The sequence below is a fragment of the Cavia porcellus genome, unplaced genomic scaffold (genome assembly GCF_034190915.1).
Source record: "Cavia porcellus strain 051 isolate PalLab524CR breed Dunkin Hartley unplaced genomic scaffold, mCavPor4.1 scaffold_17, whole genome shotgun sequence".
NCBI classification, from domain to species: domain Eukaryota; kingdom Metazoa; phylum Chordata; class Mammalia; order Rodentia; family Caviidae; genus Cavia; species Cavia porcellus.
The window spans coordinates 64786136-64809123 of record NW_026947500.1 but is presented as its reverse complement, the minus strand read 5'-3'; the positions used below and the strand labels follow the sequence as shown (position 1 = coordinate 64809123).

Below are 22988 nucleotides of genomic sequence, written 5' to 3'. Positions count from 1 at the left end.
ACGGGGGAGGGGTGGGAGCCAGGGGTGCTGCGGGGGACCCCGAAACACGCACGCGGCCTTCTCAGGGAAGCCTGCCCGGGCCCAGATGCCCACGGCGCTGACGCACCCGCCGTGGCGGGCGCCCTGGTTTCCTCGGGGAGTGGGCGGCCCAGGCTCCTCGGTGACTGAAGCTGAGTTTACAGCTTCACTTCCTGCCGGGCGTCGCAGCCGGTTTGCTGTGAACTCGGGTCCCACACCATCAGCAGCCAGCCTGCCACTGCGCGGTGACATAAATAAATCTAGACAAGGCGGGCGGGAGGGAGCCTTGGGGTGGGCACAGCCGGCCCTTTCCCCTCCCCTCCCCTCCCCTCCCCTCTTCCCTCCCCTCCTCCCCTCTTCTCTACCCTCTCTGGTGCCAGGAATATGCCTGACTTCCTGTGGGCTCCTGGCTTGGTGGGTGCTGCGGGTGTAGACGGGGCTGCTGGGCTTCTGGGTCCCCGGTCTGGCCCTCGAATTGTTTTTATTTTCCATAACACGCAGTGCAGTCTTTCTGTGCACATGTGTCCTGCTGCTCTGTGCTCCTGCCTGGCAGCGCACAGGGCTGGTGCCCAGGGCCTCACGGTGCCCAGTGGGCACTCACCACCGAGCCGCACTGCCAGCCCTTTTTGTTTTTGATTCTGAGACAAAAAGTCTGGCTGAGTTGCCCCTGGCTGGACTTAGCATGGGATTCTCCTGCCTCAGCCTCCTGGGTAGCTGGGAAGACAGGCGGGTGCCGTGAGTGTCTGGGTACCAGCGTCTCTGCTGGAGTCTGGTACCTGTGAGTGTTTTGCTGTGACAGGCTCCTGAGAGCGGTGTCCGTGTCACTGCGCATTCTGCCATGGAGCACGCAGCACTGGTCCTCATGCTGCTGAGGGGCTGACTTCCGGGTTTTCTCATCTGTAAAGTGGGCACAGCGTGAGTGTCCACTCACAGATTGTTCGAGGCATCTGCAGAGTGACACTCGGCGTCATCCCAGCACTCGAGGAGGCTGAGGCAGGAAGATCCCAAGTTTAAGCCCAGCCTGGGCATCTTGGGGACTCTGCGAGACCCTGCCTCAAAACAGGAAATATGAAGGGGTGGGCTGCTGCTGGCACGGGGTCCCCGTTACCAAAGGAGGAGGGTTCCCCTGAGGCGTGGTGGCAGGGTGAGGGGGATGGGGAGGCAGAGGAGGAGACTGCAGGGGAAGCAGCCTGCGGGGCAGAGCAAAACTGAAGACCCCAGTGGCCTTGGCTGCCGTGGGAGTCACCTGGAGAACCCCGAAGCCACTGGGGAGCACACCCAGTGGACAGACAGGGTGGCGGGGGCGGGGGGAGGCAGATGCTTGATTTGGAATGGCCTAGGGGCAGGAGGTGATCAGGGCAGCTGGACTCGGGGTCCTGAGCAGGCGAGGAACCCCCAGCCCCTCACCCTGTGCCCCAAGCTGTGGCAGAGGACGGTGGGCAGGCTGTTTGTGTCCCCGAAGGTTCCAAGAGGGTGGCTGTCTCTTTTGTTTTCTTTTCCTTGAGATGGGGTCTCGCTGTATAGCCCAGGCTGGCCTTGAACTCACAGCGACCCCCCTGCCTCAGCCTCCTGAGTGCTGGGAAGTCGGTCCCTGGATATGCACCACCGCAGACCCAGCAGTTGCTCCTCCCGGCGAGGGCAGGTTTGGGGGTCTGCTGGAAACGCAGAATCTGCCACCCTGTTAGCTGTGAAGTCAGGGAGCTGGGAGCTCTGGCCCCCTTAGAGCGGAGGCAGCTGGACTCTTTCAAATGACCCTCGGCCTGGGCTTTTGTTCTATCTTAAAAAAAAATCTTAAGTAAAAATGTGCAAAGCATCAAATCAACTGTTAACTTTTTTCCTGTTTTCAGGGGATGCCTGGGCAGAAATGCAGGCCCCGCCCTGGCGCCCCCCACAATAATTTTTAACTGTACGGTTTCAGTGCACCTGTAAACCCAGCCATCTGGGAGGCCGAGGCAAGAGGATCTCAACTGAGAAACTTAATGAGCCCTGCCTCAAAATATAGAACACAAAAACACAGCTTGGGGCTCAGTGGGGTGCTGGGGTGCTTAGATTTGGAGGCTGCCCATCTCACCCTGGGTTCTAGGTCAGTGCTCCCGCCATCCTGGGAGGAGCCCCCAGCTCACACCCAGTCACCCGTCCTCCCCCTCGCAGCCCCTGGGCCCGCTGCCTGCGTGGCTTCTGGCTCGGGCTTTTGAAGCCGAACCCTGGTGTCCAGGCCCCGCGGAGAGCCCTGCTGCCTGCCTCTCCGGCCTTCTGTCCGCCCCCCGCCGGCTTCCTGGTCCTCACCCGCTGTCAGCTCAGTTCCTCCCACGGGGGCTCCGTGTCCTGCACCCCAGGGCTCTGTACATGAGAGGCTTCCTCGCAGCGGGGCCCTGGCTGAATATTTCATGGCTGAGAACTGCTGCCCGCCACATGGGAGCATTTGATAGCGGAGACGGCAAGGAGCTTGCGGTGGCCGACAGTCCTCGGGGAGCAGTCCGGGCAGTGGCCACGCCGTCCAGTGTCTCCCCCCATCTTCCCTTCCTCCTCGTTTACCCGGCTGAAGCCAGGGCCTTCGCTCAGGGCGCTGCCCAGCCTGGTTTCTGCTGGGAAAGCAGGGAGAGGCTGGCTGAGTTTCCAGGCTGGGCTGAGCTTGTGACTCTTCTGTCCCAACCTCCCAGGGTGACAGTGTGCGCCCCACAGGGGCCTGTGTCCCTCCGCTGTCGGCACGTTTACTTGGTTGGTGATTGTGTGTTAAAGGTTGTGCGTGTGTGCACGTGTGTCAGAGGTGAGGGAAGGAGGGGAGAAGAGCGGAAGGGACGGAGGGGCAGCTGGCGGCAGGCAGGGGTGCGGGCGGGGAGAACCCGGGAGGAGGCGGCTCCGGTGCCGCAGGGCACTGCTCCTCCCCACCGCGCCGGGTCCTGCTTCATTTCCTGTGCTGTTATCGGCTCATTTTGTGTCTGGGTGTTGGTCCTTGTCCTTCCTGCCTGCAGACCAGCCCTTGGGATGTGAGAGAGAGACAGACAGGCAGGCAGACAGACAGACAGAGACAAGCAGACAGACAGAGACAGAGACAGTGTTAGACCAAGACAGGCAGGCAGGCAGGCAGGCAGACGGAGGACAGACAGACAGACACAGGCAGACAGAGATAGACAGGGACAGGCAGGCAGACAGAAATAGGCAGACAGACAGACGGACAGGCAGAGGCCCAGAAATAGAGCCCGTTTTTTGGGGGGGGCGGGTCTGGAGCGAGACGTAAATGCACGGCATCACGTGGCCAGCGCGCTGTTTCCTGGGGTGCGGGGTGCATGGATGCCTCTGGTCCGGGGAGTGGGCATGGCCTGGGGTGCACCCACCCGGGGCCACGCGCCTGGTGCTCGCCGCGCCCTCCCCCGCCCCTCGGCCTGGGCTCGTCCTCATCCTGGTCCTCGCCACAAGCCCGACCCTCACGGCGGCCTCGCACACCGGTGGCCACGGGTTCCCGGACTGCACACACCCGCTGGGTACCGACCCCCAGCACCGAGCCCGGGCCGGAATCTCCGGCCATCTCCACAGTGCTGCCCGCGGGCGGGGGCGGGGGGGCGGTGGCACTGTGGTTCCCGTTTGCACCCACTGGAGACTGGCGAGGACCAGCGATTCACGCGCGTGCTCAGTGTGCCAGCCGCCCGCGGCTTCTCCCAGGCCAAGGCCGCTTCGCTTCACTTCGAGTCCGCTTTATCGTCAGGTTGCACGTTCTCCCCGCTCCCCCGCCATTGATTCGCCGGTGATCTTTGTCCCCCCAAACGGGCTCCTCCTCGCAGGCCTGCGGTAGGCCGTCGGTTTGCCTTTCCACAGCTCTGCATCAGCGCTTGTCCTTGGTTTCAGCGTAGTGGAATTTAGGTGTGTTTTCCTTTAAATTTGTGGTTTTTATCTTACTTAAGACCATTTTTGGGAGGGAGGAAGACTCACACTGGGAGGTGCACTCAGGGCTTTGCATTGAGCGACATCTCCAAGTTTGTCTGTCCGTCCATCCGTTCTCTCTCTCTCTCTCTTCTGAGATGTGGCCTCACTACGTTGCCCAGAGTGGACTGGGGACTTGCAGTTCTCCTGCCTCAGCCTCCCAAAGTGCTGGAATTACATGTTCACTGCGCCCACCCAGCACAGGGGTTGATGTTATCTGCAGCGTTAGAGAGGGGTCCGGTTGCCTTTTCCTTCCAGAAGACCTGTCCCAGCACCACGTGTTAAAAAGCCTATCCCTGCCCCAGGGATCAGCAGGACTAGCTTCTTTGACCCTTTAATTTTTACTTCTTCCTTTGGGCCTGTTTTCACACCAGGCCTGTAAAGACGTGGACTTTTAGTGAGCACCAACTATGTCCCAGGCACTGGGTTACCTTGATGGTCACAACGCGGGCCGGGGCTGCTCATGTGGAATTCGCAGGCTGTCGGAGGTGACGGATAAATGGCGCTGGCTGCTTCCCCTGCAGTTGCAGTGCTGCCAGCCTGAGAAAGAGGGAGAAGGCTGGGGTGAAGTGGGGTGTATAAATCTCTGGATTTGATCCCCACCAGCACAGAAATCAGAAAGTCAGTCAACATCCCCAAGAGAAGTGGTGATAAACTGAGACCTCTGTGAGATTTTGCTGTTGTCAGGGCTGGTACAGTGAGATGCATGTGCCAGCTGCAGAGAACGGTGTGTAACAAGGTCCTGTGGCAGATGCGCCTGAATTTGTTGTTTACTCTAGCAGCGCTTTCTGGCCACCAAAGCCAGCACACAGGCAGCATATGGCTGTGCACCGCCCCGTGGACCGCTCTGCAGGGCAACTTGGAACCAGGCAGGAACCAAAGCTGTGGCCCCAGGGAAGAGGTGGCCGTGGTCCTTCAGGGGCATAGCCCCCGTGTGGTGGGCTGGGACGGTGGCTGTGCAGATGGAAACCACTGACCAGGTCAGGAGCAATTTCAAGCTGGCGTGGCTCCACACCCTGTCCCCTCTGTGTCGTGCCTCTGGTTCTCTTCTGGCCAAGGTTCTAGGCGCGGAAAGCAGTCTGTGTCCCTGCCAAGGCCACACTCTGCAGGACGGATCTGCTGCAGATGGTCTCTGGAATTCTGGCCAAGACAGGCACTGGACAGTTCCCTGGCCCCCGGGGTTTCTGGAACCAGTTCAGCGGCGACCATTTATTAACAACAGTAGCAGTACTGATGGTTTCTCCTCGGAGCACCGCTTGGCTGTCACCACACTCTGTCACCCCAGCTCTTCTATCACCAGTGACAGCAGAAGCCGGAAGTTAATCTTTCCTTAAGATTCAGGCTGGACACGTGATGGTCATTTCATGGAACAGGTTGTGACCCTAGGCGCCTGCAAACCCAGTGGTGCGCTCCGAGCGGGTGACCACGTTTGTCCCCGCACATTTCTCCATGCTGGAATCCTTCCAGATCCTGTCTTCCAGCTGCTTTGAAACACGGTGACATTACGCTGCATCTCACCCGTGTGTACAGTTTTTACAAGTGATAAAGTTTTTCAGATGTTCAGGGAGATTTCCATGCTAACAACGGCTTGATTGTGGCACCTTATAGACTGGCGTTGATGGCCACGTTGTACCCCTTACATCCCGTGCAGCGTCAGTACTGAAACAGACCCAGGATGAGTCAACCATCAACACCCTTAGTGCTGACTGGCACTTTTTTGTTGCTGTGGGTGTGGGGGGCACTGGGGATGGAACCCACGTCCTTCCCACCAATGGCTGCAAACTCAGCCCTTTTCAACATCTTTCTTAAAAACTTTGACACAGGGTGTCTGTAAGTCTCTTGAAATGCCCAGACGGCTCAAACTCGAAATCTTCCTGCATCAGCCTCCCAGAGTGCTGAGGTTCCAGGAATAGCACGTGTGAGGGCACACGGGAGGTGCTGGCTTGGGGCTGCAGCTGCGTTTCCTGCTCGGGTTTTCGAGGCCCCGTTTTCCTTTCCCGCAGGTCACTGCCTCGCGTGCATCTGTGCGGGTCCTTTATTCCCTTGGGCTTCAAAGACAGAAAACTTGCTGGGCTGTACGAGCACATGGCCGAAGGGTCTGGGGGGCCTGGCCCCGTGTTGCACTGTTATTAAGCCTTGGTTTCTTCTGCTCGACCCCACTTCCTCAGCTGGCTCTGTACCTTCTGTGCGGCCACATGTCCTGCCCTTCTGTCCTGCCCAGATCACCTTCAAAAGCCAATTCTCTTTCCTAGCCATCTTTCAGAATGCCCAGCGGATGCTTTCTTTCTTGTCTCCTATTGGCTGCTGGAGGGATCAAGTGCTCATGCCAGAACCAATCACTGTAGGGAAGCGGGACACAGAGTACCCTGATTGGCTTAGGTCTAAGTCACATGACTCAGGAGTGGCAGGTGGCGCCTTTGCAGGCCGGAAAGGGCGAATGCCTGGAAAGACGTGGTTCTTTGGTTGCTGGAACCCACAGCCCCCGGCGGTTCTTGGCACGGGGAGAATGTGATTCTCTCTGCAGATGACCGGGACTGCAGTGCCTTCCACAGGGAGCGGCCCACCCACTGCCTGGCTGTGGTTGTCCCTGGCGGTCACTGAGTCTTCCCGCCGTTGCTGCCTGGCCGCCTTCCTTTCTGTGCCTGAAGATTCATTCACTTGGAGTGAAAAGTGTGGGTTTCTTCAGGGCTGGGGTGCACCCAAAGGTCCCAGGTGTTCTGGGAAGCTGTGCTGCCGCCACCCCGAGGCACAGCCTTGCGGTGCTCTGCACTCCGTGGACTCGGCAGGGAGCGGGTGATGGTCGAAGTCACTAACCTTTCTGTGGACGTGAGCCCGGGGGGCCACTGCTTAGCCTGCGATTGCCCTGCCTGCCAGGCTCCGCTGTGAACTGGTCTTGGCAGCGGGAGGAGGTGACCATGCCAGCCTGGAGTTCACCTCACCGGGGTGCAGCGGGGTGCCCACAGCCAGGAGCTGCAATGGGGGGCTGCCTCCTCCCCTCCCCACTCCAACCCCCCACACCCCTAGGTCTAGGAAGCCAGCGCCCCTTCTGCTCCCACTCCAGGCCTCCTGGTCGGTCCCCAGGTCCCTGTCGTCATCACCTTCTTCCTGACCTGGCCAGGCCTCAGTTCCCAGCAGCAATGGCCTCTCCCTGTGACTCAGTTTCCTCATCTTAGAATAAGAGAGTTCGAGGCTCAGGTTGGGGTGGAGCCAGGTCCCCATGCTCCAGGCCGGGGGCTGTATCCCAGCAGAGGGAGGTGGGCAGCACAGACCTCTGGCTAGAGGCTGCTTCTGTCCCTCAGACTCCTCCCGATGCCCTGGGCATGGGTGCCAGCACCGCCCTCCATGTGAAGGAGAAAATCAGGGCAGAGAGTGGACGCCGGGGCTGGCGTCTTAAGCACTGTGAGAAGGGGTCTGAACTGAGGCTGTTGGCTCCATGGCTGTCATTAATTTGTCTTGAGGTTTCAGTGGCCTGTGGTCATAGTCCAGAAATATTAAATGGGTAGTTCTGGAAACAAATTCCTAAGTCTTAGTTCATGTACCAGTCTATATATTTCTTTTCCTTCCATGAGAACTGAACCCAGGGCCTTTGCACTGACATCCACAGCCTATCTGTCATCTATCTGTCTATTATTTGTCTATCCTCTAAGGAAATCCTTATTGCCATGGTCTGGCACCAAGTTGCCTGGGCTGGTCTCAAACTTGTAACCCTCCTGCCTCAGCTTCCCCACCATGCCCAGCCTGGTAAACTCCCGTACCGCCCCCACTCCCTGCTGCTGTGGTGTGAATCATTCCTCTGCCCAGCAGTCACTTAGCAGCTGTCTGTTACCAGACCAACTATCTGACCTGCCTTCCACTCAGCAGAGCTGAAGTTCGAGTGACTTATTTTTACTTTATGGGTCATGGATGGATAAGGTGATGGGGAACTGTGGCAGTGGGGCCTGTCACACTCGGGAGGCGGGAGGTCCTTGGAGCTCATCTCCCTGGGGCTCCCTCAGGGCGCATCTCTCGGTGCTAGAGGGTGCAGTCCGAGATCGAGCTGACACGGCTTTACACATCAGGGCGGGGACTTCCGGTGAAGGCAGCCACTCCGAGGACTGCGCAGGGACCCTAGGTCCTCTGGGGCACAGCCACAGCCTGAGGAGCCCCATGGGAGCCCACTGCCTCCCACGCACGCCTGGCCCCAGCCCTGGTAGCCACTGCCCTGCAGACCAAGACTCACGTGGAGTCCAGGGGCCTCCAGGAAGCGCAGGGACCCCCGCGCCCTAAGACCTCACCCTGTGGTTGGGAGGGTGGAAGGCGCCAGGGTGGCGTCCTCTCCCTGTGTCTCCCGTTAACCAGACCCCCAAGGGGTGTGGGGCAGGAGGGCTGAGGAGGTAGCTCAGCAGCACAGCTCTGCCTGTCAAGCACCAGGTCCTGAGTTTGGCGGTGCAAAAACAAAAGAAACTGAGAAAGAAGCGTGGAAAGAGAGGACCGTGGGTCAGAGGCCAGCAGGGCAGGAGGAACCACGGAGCCTCAGCGAGGGCACGGGTGGGCTGAGGGGTGTGAACATAGAAAGGTGGCCCCGGTAGCCAGGTATGGCGGCCTCCACCAGGAATCCCAGGCACTCGAGAGGCTGAGGCAGGAGAACTGTAAGGCTGAGCCCATTCTGGGCAGCTCAGCCTCACTCATCAGTCAGTCAGTCAATTCACCATCCACCCTGGGCACCTTGGGGAGACCTGATGTGTGAATACAGGACTGAATGAATGAAGTGGCCGTGACTTTTGCTGGCCTCAAGGTTTGAAGATCCTCAGTGAAAGCATTTCAGCCAGGGGTGGTGGCTGCAATCCCAGTGCTCGGGAGGCTGAGGCAGGAGAAGCTCTGCAAGTTTGAAGCCATCCGGGCTACACAGTGAGTTCAAAGCCAGCCTGAACTGTGAAGCAAGACCCTATCTCAAAAAGACCCCAGAGTTTCAGTTGATCGGTGGGACCCCGAGGAGAGGGAGAAGGAAGGGGGAGGGGCCAGCAGAGCAGCCCTGGCTCTGAGTGGCCTGGATCCTGGTGGGAGTAGGCAGTGCTCTGGGGATCCCCCTTTTTGAGAGGGGCCACAGCTCGGTGGGGGGGGGGGACTGGGGGTCTGGGATGGGGCCTCCGCCCATGGGGAGTGTTCTGCGAGTCTCCGCAGCTGAACACGCCGGCTTGGGTGTTTTCGCCCCCATGGACGCTGGGCTGGGCCCTGCGCTTCCTGTCGGAGTCGGGGGGTCGATCTGTCCTAGAACGTCCTGCAGAGGCAGGGTTGATTTGTGCGGGGCTAGAGGGGAAGTGGAGGACGTGGGAGGTGACCCGGAGGAGCCTGGGACAGCAGCCAGGCGCGCGTGGACTGGCGTGGGGAGACGGTAGTCAGCACTGAGCGGGCAGGGGCACCCCGTGGGGGACGAGTTGGGGGACAATGTGGGGTCCCAGGAGCTCTGCCTTTGACCCTGGGCCTCCTACTGGCAGCAGCAGCGTGAGGGACCCTGATGGCTGTCACAGCGCAGATCAAGCCTGACTCCCCACAGCTGCTGGGTGCAACACCCCTGGCTGACGTGTGAGGGGCGGGGCCTGCCGTGAAGGGTGGGGCCATCTTGGGGTGGGGCCTGCTTTGGAGGATGGGCCTGATTGGAGTGCGCCCTCCTTGGGGCGGGGCCTTATTGGGAGGTGGGCCCTTTTGGGGGAGGGGTCTGCTTAGGAGGCGGGGCTTTCTGGGGACATGGCCCCCTGTGAGGTCAGTACTGCTTTGGAGGCGGGGCCATCTTGGGGGCGGGGCCTGGAGGGGGCATCTGCCCAGCTCCCCTGCTTACTGGGTCTAGCCCTCGAGCCTTGCAGCTGCCCTCCATCAGGTCCATCCTCCAGGCCCCTCTCAGGTGACTATGGACTGAATCCTCTGAAAGCTTTGGCAAAATGCACTCCTTGAAGTGTCGGGCTGGGTGCCCCATCCAGCATGGGACACGGCCCGGGACGCAGCCTTGGGTGGCCTGCGGGGACCTGGTGCTCACTACCTCTCCCGGGGGGGGGGGGGCTACTCGTCGGCTGCGCTGCCCCGGAGGAGGAGGAGGTCTGCGTCCCTCGCTGGCTTCCCTGGGTCCCCTCGGAGCTCCCCATTTCCTGGTCCCCCCCACTGCCACAGTCTGCCTCGCTGTGCCCCGCCACCTGCTTTTTGTTTTGGGTCCCTGGTGGAGGAGACCACAGGGCATTTAAGCCTGGGTGCTCAGTTGATTCCACCTCACAGTGCGGGCCTTGGGAGATCCGTTTTCCTACAAGGGACCCGAGTCCACTCTTTCCTTCGTCTGGCCATAGGTCTCCCTGTCGTTCTTGGGAGCGGGTTTATAGCTGTTGGTGGCCTCTGGGGTTGGTTTTCTCGGCCTGGAACTTTAGGTTTGAGTTTAAACCATCGACAAAACGGAGGGCGTCAGGGGCCAGGAGTGCAGAGGGAGGTGGACGTCCCCTGAGCACAGAGGACATGCCAGGGTCCAGGGACCCAGCTCTGAACCAGTCAGGGGACAGCGGCCTCCCCGCTTGGCAGGCCCCGTAGGGGTTTACTGGGGCTGGGGGCTGCTCCCATGTGGGGTCTGGCCCCCCTTGTGTGTGTGTGTGTGTGTGTGTGTGTGTGTGTGTGCCAGGACTCAGGTTAATTCTTCCATGTCTCAGAATTTAAAATCTTCTGATCCAGAGCCATGTATCCGTTTCAGTTTCGGTTGAGTTTTGGGAGAGCACAAACCTCCAACTCAGCCTTTAGTTTCCAGCTGAGGACGGAATGGAGGCCTCTTGCCTGTGAGGTCATGTGCCACCTCTGAGCCGCCCAGTGCCCCGTGTGTGTTTAACTACATACCTGTAGGCTGGGGGGAGTCAGTGAGCTCCGCTGGGACAGTGGCAGGTGTGAGTCCTCCCTTGCCCCCCAGCATTCTGCGTCTTGGGATGCGGCCTGTGGGACAACCTTCACAAGTACACAGGGACAAGTGGTCAACACTGGGCACCCCTAGGGAACGATGGGTCCGGGGTGGTAAGGTCAGGGCAAACTGAAGGACATTGTTAGGGTTCTAGTTTTATAAGGAGAAAGTACAATTTCCCAGGTTCGCTTTCATTCCTCTAGTCGTGTTTATTGAACACCTACATGGTGCCAGGGAACACAGCTGGGAACAAGCCAGAGGCTTGCCGTGATGGGGCTGAGGTTGATACAGTCAGGAGAGAAATAAAACACAGGTCTCGCTGCGGACAGAGAGGAGGAGGTGGACATCGGCTGAGTTGGGACTCTGGGTTCGGCTGGGAAGGGGTCACGGGGAGTTTGGCTTTCTTGTTTGGTTCTGGTTTTTTTTTTTTTTTTTTAATGGTGCTAGAGATGGGACCCAGGGCTCAGCCGCCACTCTGCAGCCCAGCTGCACTCTGGGCGGTTCTGAGCACATACAGGAAGGGGGTTTGCCTTAAGAAGGAGACTCCCCAGTGAGACCAGCGTGCCTGCCCGGCCTTTAGAGGCCAGCAATCGCTGGAGGCCAGGCATGAGCGCTCAGAGCGCAGGGTTGAGTGTTGGCTGCCTGCAGCCTTGTTTTGATGTGCTGAGTGGACCTGTGAGCCCCTGCAAGCCCTGAGACAGGCGGGTGCTGATTTCCGCGGTGTGTGCACAGGAAGCTGGACCTAGGGAGGGTCACAGCCGCGACCCGCCCCGGGCTTCCCCTTGTGTCTGCTGCAGGTGTGTGCGGGGTGCTGAGCAGAGGCCGGCCTGGTGGGGCGTCTCTCCACACCGCAACTGTCACAGCCCGCGGGGGAATCGTGGGAGGCGCCTCCCGCCGCTGTCCCTGGTGCTGACGCCGCCCGCGGCCTGCGTGGACACAGCCCGCAGGCCTGGCTGGAGGCCTGGGCTGAGCCGCGGAAGGCAGTGGTTTTAGTGGGTACCGTGTGCCGCGAGTTCGGAGCCCCTAAAGGGCGACTGGAGGCTTGGAAGCCGCAGTCGTGAGCGGTGGGGCGCGGTTGGGGTGCACTTGTGACGCTGAGGACTGGGGTGCAAGTTGTTATGGAATGGGGCGTGGCTTGGGTGCAGGTGGGGGCGCAGCCTTCCCTGCTCTGCGAAGTAAACCAATAAATAAATACTTGGTTGTAACAGTTGCTTGGGACTCAGGAGCAGTGTGGTCTGCTGGTCTCATCCATGTGGTGAAGGTGCTGGGGTTCCTGTGCCCCCAGTGTGAAGTGGTTTATTCCCCACGGGAATAAGTCCCCCCCCAGGGCCCCTTCCCGCCTGTTTACAGCTCTGTTTCTTTGCTTTTTTGTCTTTCTGAGACAGGGTCTCTATGCAGCTCAGGCTGGCCTTGAGCTCACTGTGTAGCCCAGGCTGGTCTGGAACTGGCAGGGATCCTCCTGCCTCAGCCTCCCAGTGACAAGCCTGTGTCTCCGAGTCACACACCCATTCTTGATGACTTTCGGTGCACCTGGAACTAGTACCCTGCACATGGGCTCAAGGGGCTGAGGCCTGCTGGGCCCCAGCCGGTCTGTGTCGAGGCAGAGCGTGGGGCGCTTGGGCTCTGGGGCTACAGGGTCTGCTTAGCATCTCCAATCCGCTCAGCAGCAGCCTGGACTCCTTAATGCGTGTGTTCCCCAGAGGCGCCCGCAGGCTGCCCCCCAAGGGGAGAATGGGGTCTTGATGAGCTGTGGAACCCGGTGCGGGCCCTGCACCAGCAGTAGGGGTCGGAGGTGAGGGAGGCTGGGGCGCTGCCAGCAAGGTGCTGCCTCCTCCACCGTGGTGAGGACTCTTGGTCACCCCCCGCCATGACTGCCCGCTGCAGTCCCCAGGGTCCTGACCCGTCCCTCTCTGCAGGGGGAGCCCTGGGCGGTGTTCCTGTCCATGGGCACCTCGGATCCGGGCGGCAGCTCGCTCCCCTCCCCTCTGCCAGGTCCCTTCTGTCCCAGATCCCCTCCCCCGCGGCTGATTATCCCGGATCCGCTGACTCTGGTACTTTCTCTCTGAGCCAATCAGAGGCCGGCGGCCGCTCCTGCACAGGGCCGGCTCCGCAGCTGGGAGCCGGAGCCGCCTGCTAAATCGGGAGGCGCAGGCAGGCAAGACTCCAGGTCGGCGGAGAAAGCACTGACCCTCCCCCCACCCAGGGTGACCTTTGATCCCCGCCTGGGGCCAAGGACTCGGCACCCCGGCTTAAGGCTGGGTGCCCACCATCTGTGCCTGCCTGTTTCAAGAGGCTGAGTGGCGTGTTCATGCTGTGAAGGCTCAGCCTGGGGGTGCAAAAGTAACGTGGCCCCCCCTTAGGTGTTTGCTGAGCAGCTGCTACATCTGAATGCTGTCAGAGGAAAAAGCAGTGAGCGAAGTAGTCCCCCCAAAAAAATTGTACCCTTGCATCATGCTCTCATCTCATGGGATGAAAACAAAGTGTGGAAGAAAGGATGGCGGATGTTCAGATAAAGGCTGAAGTGCAGAGGTGTGGCAGGGGAGGGCCAGGGAGGAGGGGAAGCAGAGAGGAGAGAGCATTCCTGAAGCATGCACAGCACATGCAAAGGTCCTGGGACAGGCATGTGCTTGGAGTCCACCGAGGGGCCAGTGTGGCTGTGGCCAAGACACCAGAGCAGAGAGCAGGGGACTGAAGGATGCAGAGCTGTGGGGGCCTTGCTGGCTGTCTCGGGAGCTTTGGCTTTCCTCTGAGAAAGATGGGGTCCATAGAATGCTTTCTTTGAATTTTTGTTGTTTTGAGACAGGATCCCACCATGTAGCCCAGACTGGCCTCAAACGTGAGGCAATCCTCCTGCCTCAGCTTCTACTGCAAGCCTGCGTCAGCACGCCCAGCCCGAAGAAAGGCTCTGAAAGCTCCCACACGCGAGGCTTGCCCTGTCTCTCCTGTCGTCCCCGCCATTCCCCTTTCTAAAATCACTGTGGATGTTTCTTCTCAGCCCCCTGTGCCCAAGGAGGGGCAGAGGCCTGCAGGACCATGGAACCCTCCTCTGTGGCTCAGAATGTCTGTCTGTCCTGAGGGTTCTACTTTTGAGGGTTCTGCTTCAGACTTTGTCTTCTCATCTGGGAAATGGGTTTATGCTTCCTGTCTGGGAGGGACAATTTGTAACTAAGGCCGTGGTGGGACCAGGGCAGAAACCAGGTAGTGCTCCTGAGGAGCAGGAAGAGAAGGAGGAGGAGGAGGAGGAGAAGCAGGAGGGGGTTCCCTCTCTGGCCCCGTCCCTGTGCCCTGTGCCGTGCAGTCACTCTGTGTAGCGTGGGCGTTGGGGTCTCCATGACACTGGGCAGTCGGGGGCTCGGGTTGGTGCAGCTGAGCCTTAGGGGGCTCTGAGCAGAGACCCGGGTGCGGTGCAGCTTCCATGGTGCCCTAGGGCCCAGACTGGAATCCTGGTCCCTGAGGAGCCTGGGCCGGGTCCTGTGACGCAGGGAGTCCCTGTCGGCCCGGGGAGCCACCTCGGCATGGGAGATGGAGAGATGGAGACACAGACAGACAGACAGACAGACAGAGCAGAGAGAGGAAAGGAGGCGCTGGGCAGAGCTGCGACTCCCCTCCCCCATCTCCCCCCCTTCCTCTCCCCTCCCCCACCCTCCCCCTCCCCTTCCCAAGCTGCTCCTCCGCTGCCTGTCCTCCTCCTCTTCCTCCTCCTTCTCCTCCTCCTCCTCCTCCCAGCTCTGCTGTCACCGAGGTGACATTCTCCTCGCACATCTTAAAGTCACCACCAGCATGGCATTTCGTGGGCTTGCAGTGTTGGGCCAGCAGCCGGGCTCCCAAACACACAGCCGTCGCCCACTGCCTCCGCCCTGGGGCCGAGCGGCTGCCGTGTCGGGTGGTGTTGGCACTGACACTCTCAGGTCTGCCCGAGGGCTCCATCCCGTGGGCATGGGGTGCGGGGCCCGCACTCTGCCTCCCTCAGCCCCTGTGCTTCCTCTCATCCTTCCTGTCGTATTTTGCTCTTTAAATTACTTCTGCCTCGGGTTTCTCATAGCAGAGACCACAAGCCATGGCAGCTCTGGAGCCCGACTGACCCCGGGCCGCGTCCTCGGCTGCCTCCTCCTTCCTGCTCCTGACTCAGCCTGTGCTTCTTGACGGCAGCGTAGTACTCCACGGTGGGTCCGTGCCACTGATTCTTATCCAGTCCCCTGGCGATGGACGTCCCAGTGCTCCCCAGCTTTGGCCATCCAACTCTGGGCTGTGTCATACACGCCCGGGTATGAGCTGTCCCTTTCCTTGTCCTTGGTTGTGTGTGGACTTTGGGGCTGTTTCTGGCCCTGGGCAGCGGCAGCTCCCCCGCAGCTGCCCGGCTCTTCCAGTGCTTTATCCACCGCTGGGCCTCGTGGTCACCCTGTGCCGTCAGGGGTCGCTGCAGGGGCGGTGTCCAGTCGTGTCCAGTGCGGCTGTCTCTTTGCTCCTAGGGACAGACTTTCCATTGTGATGGGCAGAGCGGGCCCCATGCTGCCTTCGCCCTGGCCTCGCTGTGCAGAACGCAGCTGCCGTGTGACCCCGGTTCCCAGGGCCCGGACAGACCCCGACCTGCACCCCTGGCTGGCAGGATCCAGGGCGCAGCTCCGAGCAGGAGCCGGGGCCACAGCATGGCTCTCAGATGTGTTTATAAAGCTTAAAATCTAAGGAAATCGCTCTCTGCCCTGACCTGTGAAAAAGTCGCCTCCTGGTGCGGACAGAGGGGCAGGCCACTGACCGACCGGGAGAACAGATGCCCGCTTGGGCAGCTGGTGTGGAGCCTCTGCCTGTAGGGCGTGGGGACAGGGCTGGGGTGGGCTGGGGGCCCAGTCGCCCGGGCCGCGCTCTGCCGTCCCCTCCTCTGCTGTGGCACAGATTCTCCTTAACCCCAGCCACTCCCTTTGAATACATGATTTTAGCCACCATCATCGCCAACTGCATCGTGCTGGCCCTGGAGCAGCACCTGCCGGACGACGACAAGACCCCAATGTCCGAGCGGCTGGTGAGCGGGCGCGGTGCGCGGCCGGGCGGGGGGCGGCAGGGTCCTCTGCCCTGTGCTGCCCAGGGTTAGCAGAGGGGAGCGGGGTGGGAACTGTGGCCCCTGTGTGAAAGCGGCCCCGTGTGGCCCCCAGCCTGCACCCCCAGCCCGAGCTGCCCCTTCCTGGCTGGGAAGCGGAGTGGCGGGTGCCCCTTGTTCCCAAGCCTCCCACAGGTTTTGTGGTCTCAGCACCTCGTGAACCCTGTGACGCCCCTGTGGGACCCTACATCTTCTGACCAGAAAACTGGTCTGACAGCCCGGAATTGCCAGATTTTTCTATTTTTTGCTTAAGATAAAGCCAAGTGAGGACGGCCATGGAGGGGGACCCTCGGGTCCTAGGGGTGCCATGGCCCCGAGATGTGGAGCACGGGAGTCAGGAGCGGGAGGCAGAGGCCGTGACAAATGGGGGCCCGTAGAGCGCCATGGGCAGGTCAAGTGGGAAGGTGACCCCGGCTCCCAGCTCCGCACCCTGCACTGGTGACACCTGCTGAGGGTGAGGCCCTGGGGTGAGGCCGGCGGCAGCTGGGGGGCCCTCCGGGCCCTGACCTCCCCTTCCTTCCCCCCCAGGACGACACGGAGCCCTACTTCATCGGGATCTTCTGCTTTGAGGCCGGGATCAAGATCATAGCATTGGGCTTTGCCTTCCACAAAGGTTCCTACCTGCGCAACGGCTGGAACGTCATGGACTTCGTGGTGGTGCTAACAGGGTGAGTGCCGGGGTGGGGGACGGGGTGGGGGATACTGGGGCCTGGGGCTGTGTGCAGGGCAGAGGCTGCAAGGGGCCCGAGCCGGCCTCTGCTCTCCTGCCTTGGCCTAGGACCACGGCCCTGCCAGGGAAACCGGGGCGTCAGGTTGCGTTCGAAGGGAAAAGGGATGGGGTTTGGGGTGAGTACCTGGCCCTGCTCCGCAGGGACCCCAGCACGAGCCAGGGTGACTGCGGTGACCGTGCTAGACAGGGGGTGGTCCCGTGTCCCCCTGCCTCCCGCTGACTCAGTGCGTCCACTCTGAGACCCCCCTTCCCGTTGTCACAAAGGCTGCCTCCCGCTCTCCATCTTCTGGCTTCGATTTTGGTCTGCAAATGAGCTATGCTCTTGGGTTTTTCCTGAAAGAGGAGCTGGGTGATGTCTAAGCTTTGGTGTCTGGTTTCTTTCACTTGCTCCCAAGGTTCACCCACTTTCCTGTGTGTGGCTCGAGGTCACCTTCAGGGCTGAGTAGTACTCCACAGTGTGTAAATACCGCCTTTTCTGTATGTATTGTCTGTCCATGGCAAGGACTTTCTCAAGGGGACGCTGGCTGCCTGTCTGTTTCTTAGCAGTGCTGGCCCTCTGAGGAGCTGTGTAGACCACCGCGTCTGTACAGCACTTCACATGTGAGCTGTTTGTCACAGGCCCTCGGCCCTCCCCTGGGAGGTGTCAGTGTTTGCTGATGGACCTCTGTGGCCGGTTTCTGGGACATGTCATGGTGGTCACTTTATGCTCCTAGGCACCCCATGGAGGAAACTGCCTAGAAACTGACTCTGTTATCTAAAGCATGTCATAAAAATATTCAAGCTGGGTGCAGTGGCACACACCTGTCACCCCAGCTACTTGGGAGGCTGAAGCAAGAGGATCCCTATTTCAAGGTCAGCCCTGGCAACTTTGCAATTTAGTGAGAACTTGTCTCAAAAAGGTTGGAAAAAAATAAATTAAATAAAAGGCCTGGGGATGTAGCTCAGGGCGGTGGTCCTGGGTTCAGGCTCAGGTAGCACACCAAGAAAGAAAATACATGTTACTCTTTTTCCAGCTTAAAGTTTTTCAGTAAATGTTTCTTCTACAGCCTGTGTTTTGCATGCCTCCCGATCTGATTAATGGGGCCAGATCTCTCTATCCCTTTTCACTGCTGCATAGTACTCCGAAGGGTGAATATTCTGCCTGTGTTTATCCCCCCGTGGTCCCTGGCTTTGGGCTGTGGTGGACGCAGCTGTCCCCTCAGAGAGTGAGTTTTCTCTGGGCGCCTTTCCAGGACTGGGGCTGCTGAGTCATGGACTTCGAGTTCCCGGCTGCGCTACTTGCTGCCAAACGGCCTCGAGGAGTGCTGGTGCCGAGTTATGCTCCCCAGGGGCTGAGCTCGCAGGCCAGGCCTGGCGTGAGCTTGGTGGCCAGCAGGACCCTGAGCAGACCTCGTTTGGCTTTTTCAGGCCATCCTCCTGAGAGACCCAGGAAGCCCCAGACCACTTAGCATGTGGTGAGTGTAGCTGCCCGTCAGCCCAGCACTTGGGAGGCTGAGGCAGGAGGATGGCTGTGAGTTTGAGACCAGTCTGGGCTGCACAGTGAGCTCAAGGCCAGCCTGAACCACATAGGGAGACCCCATCTCAAAAACACAACAAACATACAAAGACGTTCAGTGAGTTTCGGGTGGTGACCCGAGTGGGCTGTCACTCGGGTGCTCGAGTGTACCGAACTCCAGCCCGTGTCCCTCTTGTGGTTTCTTGATGTCCACTGTCAAGAGGAGAAATTCTCCCTCGTGGAGGAGCCTGGGGCCGGACTCGGAAAGCCCAGGGGAGAGTGCGCCGGGATTTTCTGTCTGTGCTTTCCTACCGTTTGTGGGCGATTCTGACCCTGAACCCTTGTCTGTCCTTCTGGGTCTTTGCTTTGTGTGCCACCGGGGCTGGAACCCAGGACTTTGCGCTGAGCTCTGTCCCAAACATTTTTCTGATGACTTATTTTGAGTCCCAGTCTTGGTAACTCGCCCACCTGGCTCAAACTCTCAGGAATCGTCCTGCCTCAGCCTCCCAGAATGCCCGGGTGACAGGCGTGTGGCACTGGCCTTGCCTCCCCGCCACTCTCCGCCAGTGGACAGTGTCCCGTACTTCTTGGGACTCTGCTGAAAGCCTCGGTGGCCCCCCCCACCCCATGGCTAATGCCCCGCCAGCCTGCAGGCTCCACCCTCAGCTGCCCCACTGGGTTGCTGACCTCGTCTCCTGCTGGCCTCAGTGCCGTGGCCTTGGCCTGGGTCTCTCCCCTCCCTGAGGCTGTTACTAACCCCAGCAGCCAGAGATCTGCTCCAGGCTCACGTCCTCCTGGGGCTCTGCAAAGGCCTCGCCATGGCCATGGCCATGGCTGTGGGTACCTGCACCCCAGCTCCTATCACCTGCCAGGCACTGCTACTCCATGAGGAGCTTGGTGGGTTTCTGCCCCAGGACCTTTGCACAGCCTGCCGGGTGCCCTTGTCCCTCCGCCGCTTGGTCTACCGCTGCGTGTCCACGTCCGCATCCCTCACGGACCCCCAGGTGCATGGCTCCCCGACCCCCAGCCTCTTCTTCCTCCGCCCTCCCTTTGCTGTCTGCTCTGAAGGCCATGGGGACAGATCTGGGCCGAGCTGTGGCTGAGGGGACTTGGGAACGCGTCTCTGTGACTGAGCGGGTCCAGGATGCGGAGAGGCAGGCCCGGGGCAGGCTGCACTGGTCACCGCATGTGCCCTGGTCTCAAACCAGCCATGCATGCGTGCATGTGCGTGTGTGCGTGCATGCATCTCCTCCGAGTGGATGGAAACCCCCTCACAGTCAGGGGTGTCTGGTGACAGCAACCGGCATGAAGTCCATGCAGCGCCTGTCTGGGCCACAGTGCACCTGAGGCTGCTGCCGTGTGTGGTTGTGCAGGTTGCGCACTGAGCCAGGCAGCTGGTGTGCATTTGTGGTGTGTAAAGCCTCACCTGTGTGTAAACGTCTTTACTGCGGATAAAATTCTTCCGGAGACATGTCAGCTAAAATACCACGTTAGCCAGGCGTGGCTGTGCATACCTGGGCTCCTAACTATTCAGGGGCGATTATCTTATTTGAGGGTAAATTTCCTCTCTGGACTCCTGGTCCCCCTGTGTGTGTTTCTGTTTGTTCCGTGGCCCTGGGGGTTGAACTCGGGGCCTTTACACTGAGCTACATCCCCACCATCTCTTTCACTTTTCATTCTGAGGCAGACGGTCGCGAAGCTGCCCAAGCTGAGTTTGAACTTGTGATCCTCCCGCTTCAGCCTCCCAGAGTTCTGGGACGAGAGCCCCGGGCCACCACCATGCCTAGTGTCGGGTTGGTCCAGGCTGGCCTCGAACTCACGCGAGCCACTGAGACGCAAGCCGGCATAGGAAGGCCCCTGAGGGGCTGCCCACCCCCCTCCCGGTCCCACAGAGCGGTCAGTGAGCTGCAGAGAACATTCGCTGCTGTACAGTGAGGACCCCCAAACTCCAGACTCCTCTTCTTCACCCCACTCCACCCACCTTTCTGTTTCCTTGTGATCTGAGGTCTTATTGTACTGCCCAGGCTGGCCTCGAACTCCCAGACCGAAGGGACCCTCCTGCCTCAGCCTCCCTAGTGGCTGAGCCGCCCTGCTGTGCTCAGTCCGTCCATACTCACCGCACTGCCTTCGAAGCTAAAAACGGCTGCATGGCTTCTCGGCCAGGAGCCTGCTGGGTGGCTCGGTCTGTCAGCGTCGTCCCCCCGGTGTCCGAGCCTCTCTCCTGGCTTCGTGCTGATTCTCTGCTTCTCCTGCAAATCTCTTATGACTAAAACCACTGGTCCCTTTCTGGGTGATGCAGACAAGAGGCCACCTTGATCCTGGCACGGAGGTCAGAGATTGGGGGGCTTGATGGGGACAGCAGACAGTGTCGGGGGGCAGGGGGGTGAGAGGCCTCCTCAGCCCGTTCACTGTTACCATAATAAAATCCCTGAGGCTGAGTAACTTAGGAAGAAAAGAGGTTCGCTTGGACTCAGGGTGCCGGAGGTCCGAGGCCAGGCAGCTGAGTGTCATGTGACGCCGAGGTGGCCAGAGGCAGGAGGGAGGAGCCTGTGCATCTGTGTGGCCCTTGGGCGTGAGGGACTTGGGCGGGGGTTGCCCTGGTGGGAGCTCTCCGGCCCCCCAACTCCTGGCATTGGGCTGAGCTCGCTGTGTTCTTGGGGTGCATCTTGAAATCCCTCTGTTTCTGGGCTCCTGCTAAAGGTGGAAGTGGGGTCCCCCCCGTTGGCCCCAGGGTGAAGTGTCTCCCAGCACGTCAGGCCTGCAGGTTGGGCCTGGTCAGAAGGGGGTCACTGGGGGGGTCCCCATTCTCCCTCCTGTCTGCTTCCTGCACCGTGGGTGAGCAGTTCCCCTGTGCCATGGCTCCAGCCCCCCGGAACCGTGAGCCTCGCCCTCTGCTCCTCCTTGAGGTGCAGGTTCTGGGTCCCAGCACCGAGGAGCGGCGTGGAAGGCAGAGCGGGGTCTTCGGGGTGTGTGCTCCCCTGTTACCCAGAGTGAAAGCCGTCTCTTTGCGGGCCCGGGGGGGCAGGGCAGCGGTCAGGTGTGTGGAGATGGGCAAATTCACAGAAACAGAGCAGCGGGCGCAGTCAGCGGCCAGCCGTGGAGACGGGCTGGCAGCGCGTCCAGCTGTCTGTGGCCGGGGAAGTGGGCAGTCTGTTCTAGAAGGAGAAATGAGCACACAGGGCTGGAGGCGCCTTAGTGTTGGCTGTGCGTGGGGCGGGGCATGGCATCTCCTGCCGCCACGTGTGAGGAAGAAACCCTCGTGTTTCTGCTGGGAACATTGAGTAGCCCAGAAGCAGACAAATATTTGCAGGATGAAGTAAGAATGTTTTCAGAGGCAAAAGAAGTCCAACTCACATGGCTCAAACAAATGCAGGGACGGCATGTTTCCCAGATCACAAGTGTCCACAGTGGCTGCTGGTGGGCATCGCCAGCTTCTGGATAAATTTCTGGACCTTTGCCTCATGGTTGCAGAATAGTTGCTGGAGCTCCGTGCATCAAATTTGTATTTGGGGCAGCAAGAAGCAGGTCAGCATTGGTCTCACTGAGCTCTGCCAATCTCTACATCCGGAAGAGCGGAAGTTTTCACAGAAACCATCCATCGGACTTGTGAGGACCTCACATGGGTGGAACTCAGTCAGAGGGTGGTGGGTGCCCCAGTCTGTCCGAGTAGCAGGGCAGGAGGAAGTCCCCGACCTGGACCCGAGGGTGACACAGGAGACCGCGTCCGATGCGGGAGAAGCAGCGTGGTTGCGTTACAGAGGATGTGCCCAGGGCTGCTACCCAGCTCACCCCATTCCCATGCCTAGACAGTAAGGGGTAGATAATTACCAAGCCACCCACACGATGGAAAGGAGAGAAAATGTCTGGAAAGGCTCAGCTGGGGGTGCAGTGTGGTGGGACACACCTGTCACCCAGCACCCTGGGAGGCTAGAGCAGGAGGGTCACAAGGTGGAGCCCAGCTCGGCAGTTTAACAACTTGCAAGACCCTGCCTCAAAATTTAAAAGGCAAATGAGAAGGATGCAGAGAGAGCGCAGTGCAAAGGCCCTGGGGTGCATCTCAGTCCCGCAGGAAAAGAACAAGGAGGGAAAAGCAGCTCTGCTGGGCGCACACCACTCACAGCAGCCAAGAAGAGAGGCTGGACCTTCATTCTCGGGTCCCCTGGAGCCTGTAGTTGCCTGTGTGAAAAGTGGCCCTCTCCTGGCCGGAGGCCTCCTGTGACCCCACCCTTGTGGGGGCAAAGACAGGCTGGCGGTGTCTTCGGGGAGCCCCACTCTCCAGCACCCCACCCTGTACCTTCTGTTCCTGCAGGGATAAAACAGGCTCAGGCAGGGCTCCCTCTGCTGTGTGACCCGCGCCACCTGCAGGCCTGGCCCCTGGGCCCGGTCACGGCTCTGGGTGCGAAGCCACCTGCGCCTTAGGACGGTGGCGACTGACCGGGGGGCCTCACACTCCGCCACCAGCTCCGGACCTTGGTTCCAGCTGACAAAGACTCTTCATGTTTGCCAGGCACAGTGGGGCTGGGGTCCGGATTTGCAGGGTGATGGTGCCACCGGGGTAGTGGTGGGGGCGTCCTTGTTCTGTGTGACAACGCGAACCTCGGGAACTGCTGCTGGCCGCTACCCTCTGTGTCTCTGCCGCTGTCTCTGTCTCTCTGTCTGTCTCACTGTCTCTTTGTCTCTGTCTGTTTGTCTCTGTCTCTCTGTGTCTCTGACTCTATCTCTGGTTCTGTCTCTGTGTCTCTGTCTCTGGTTGTCTCTCTGTATCTCTCTGTGTCTCTGTCTTTTTGTCTCTGGGTATCTCTCTCTCTGTCTCTGTCTCTGTCTGGTACCAAGG

The 22988-nt window shown here is 60.1% G+C and overlaps 1 protein-coding gene across 13 annotated transcripts in view; it reads left to right on the top strand.

Annotated features, from left to right (window-relative positions):
• Cacna1a (calcium voltage-gated channel subunit alpha1 A) overlaps positions 1-22988 on the top strand; it is a 125324-nt gene that overhangs the window by 10636 nt on the left and 91700 nt on the right. For all 13 annotated transcript variants that reach the window (XM_063228449.1, XM_063228447.1, XM_063228451.1 and 10 more), the window contains exons 2-3: positions 15749-15854; positions 16458-16597. In XM_063228449.1, the coding sequence (XP_063084519.1) occupies positions 15749-15854; positions 16458-16597 (246 nt within the window). The remainder of the gene's footprint in view (positions 1-15748; positions 15855-16457; positions 16598-22988) is intronic.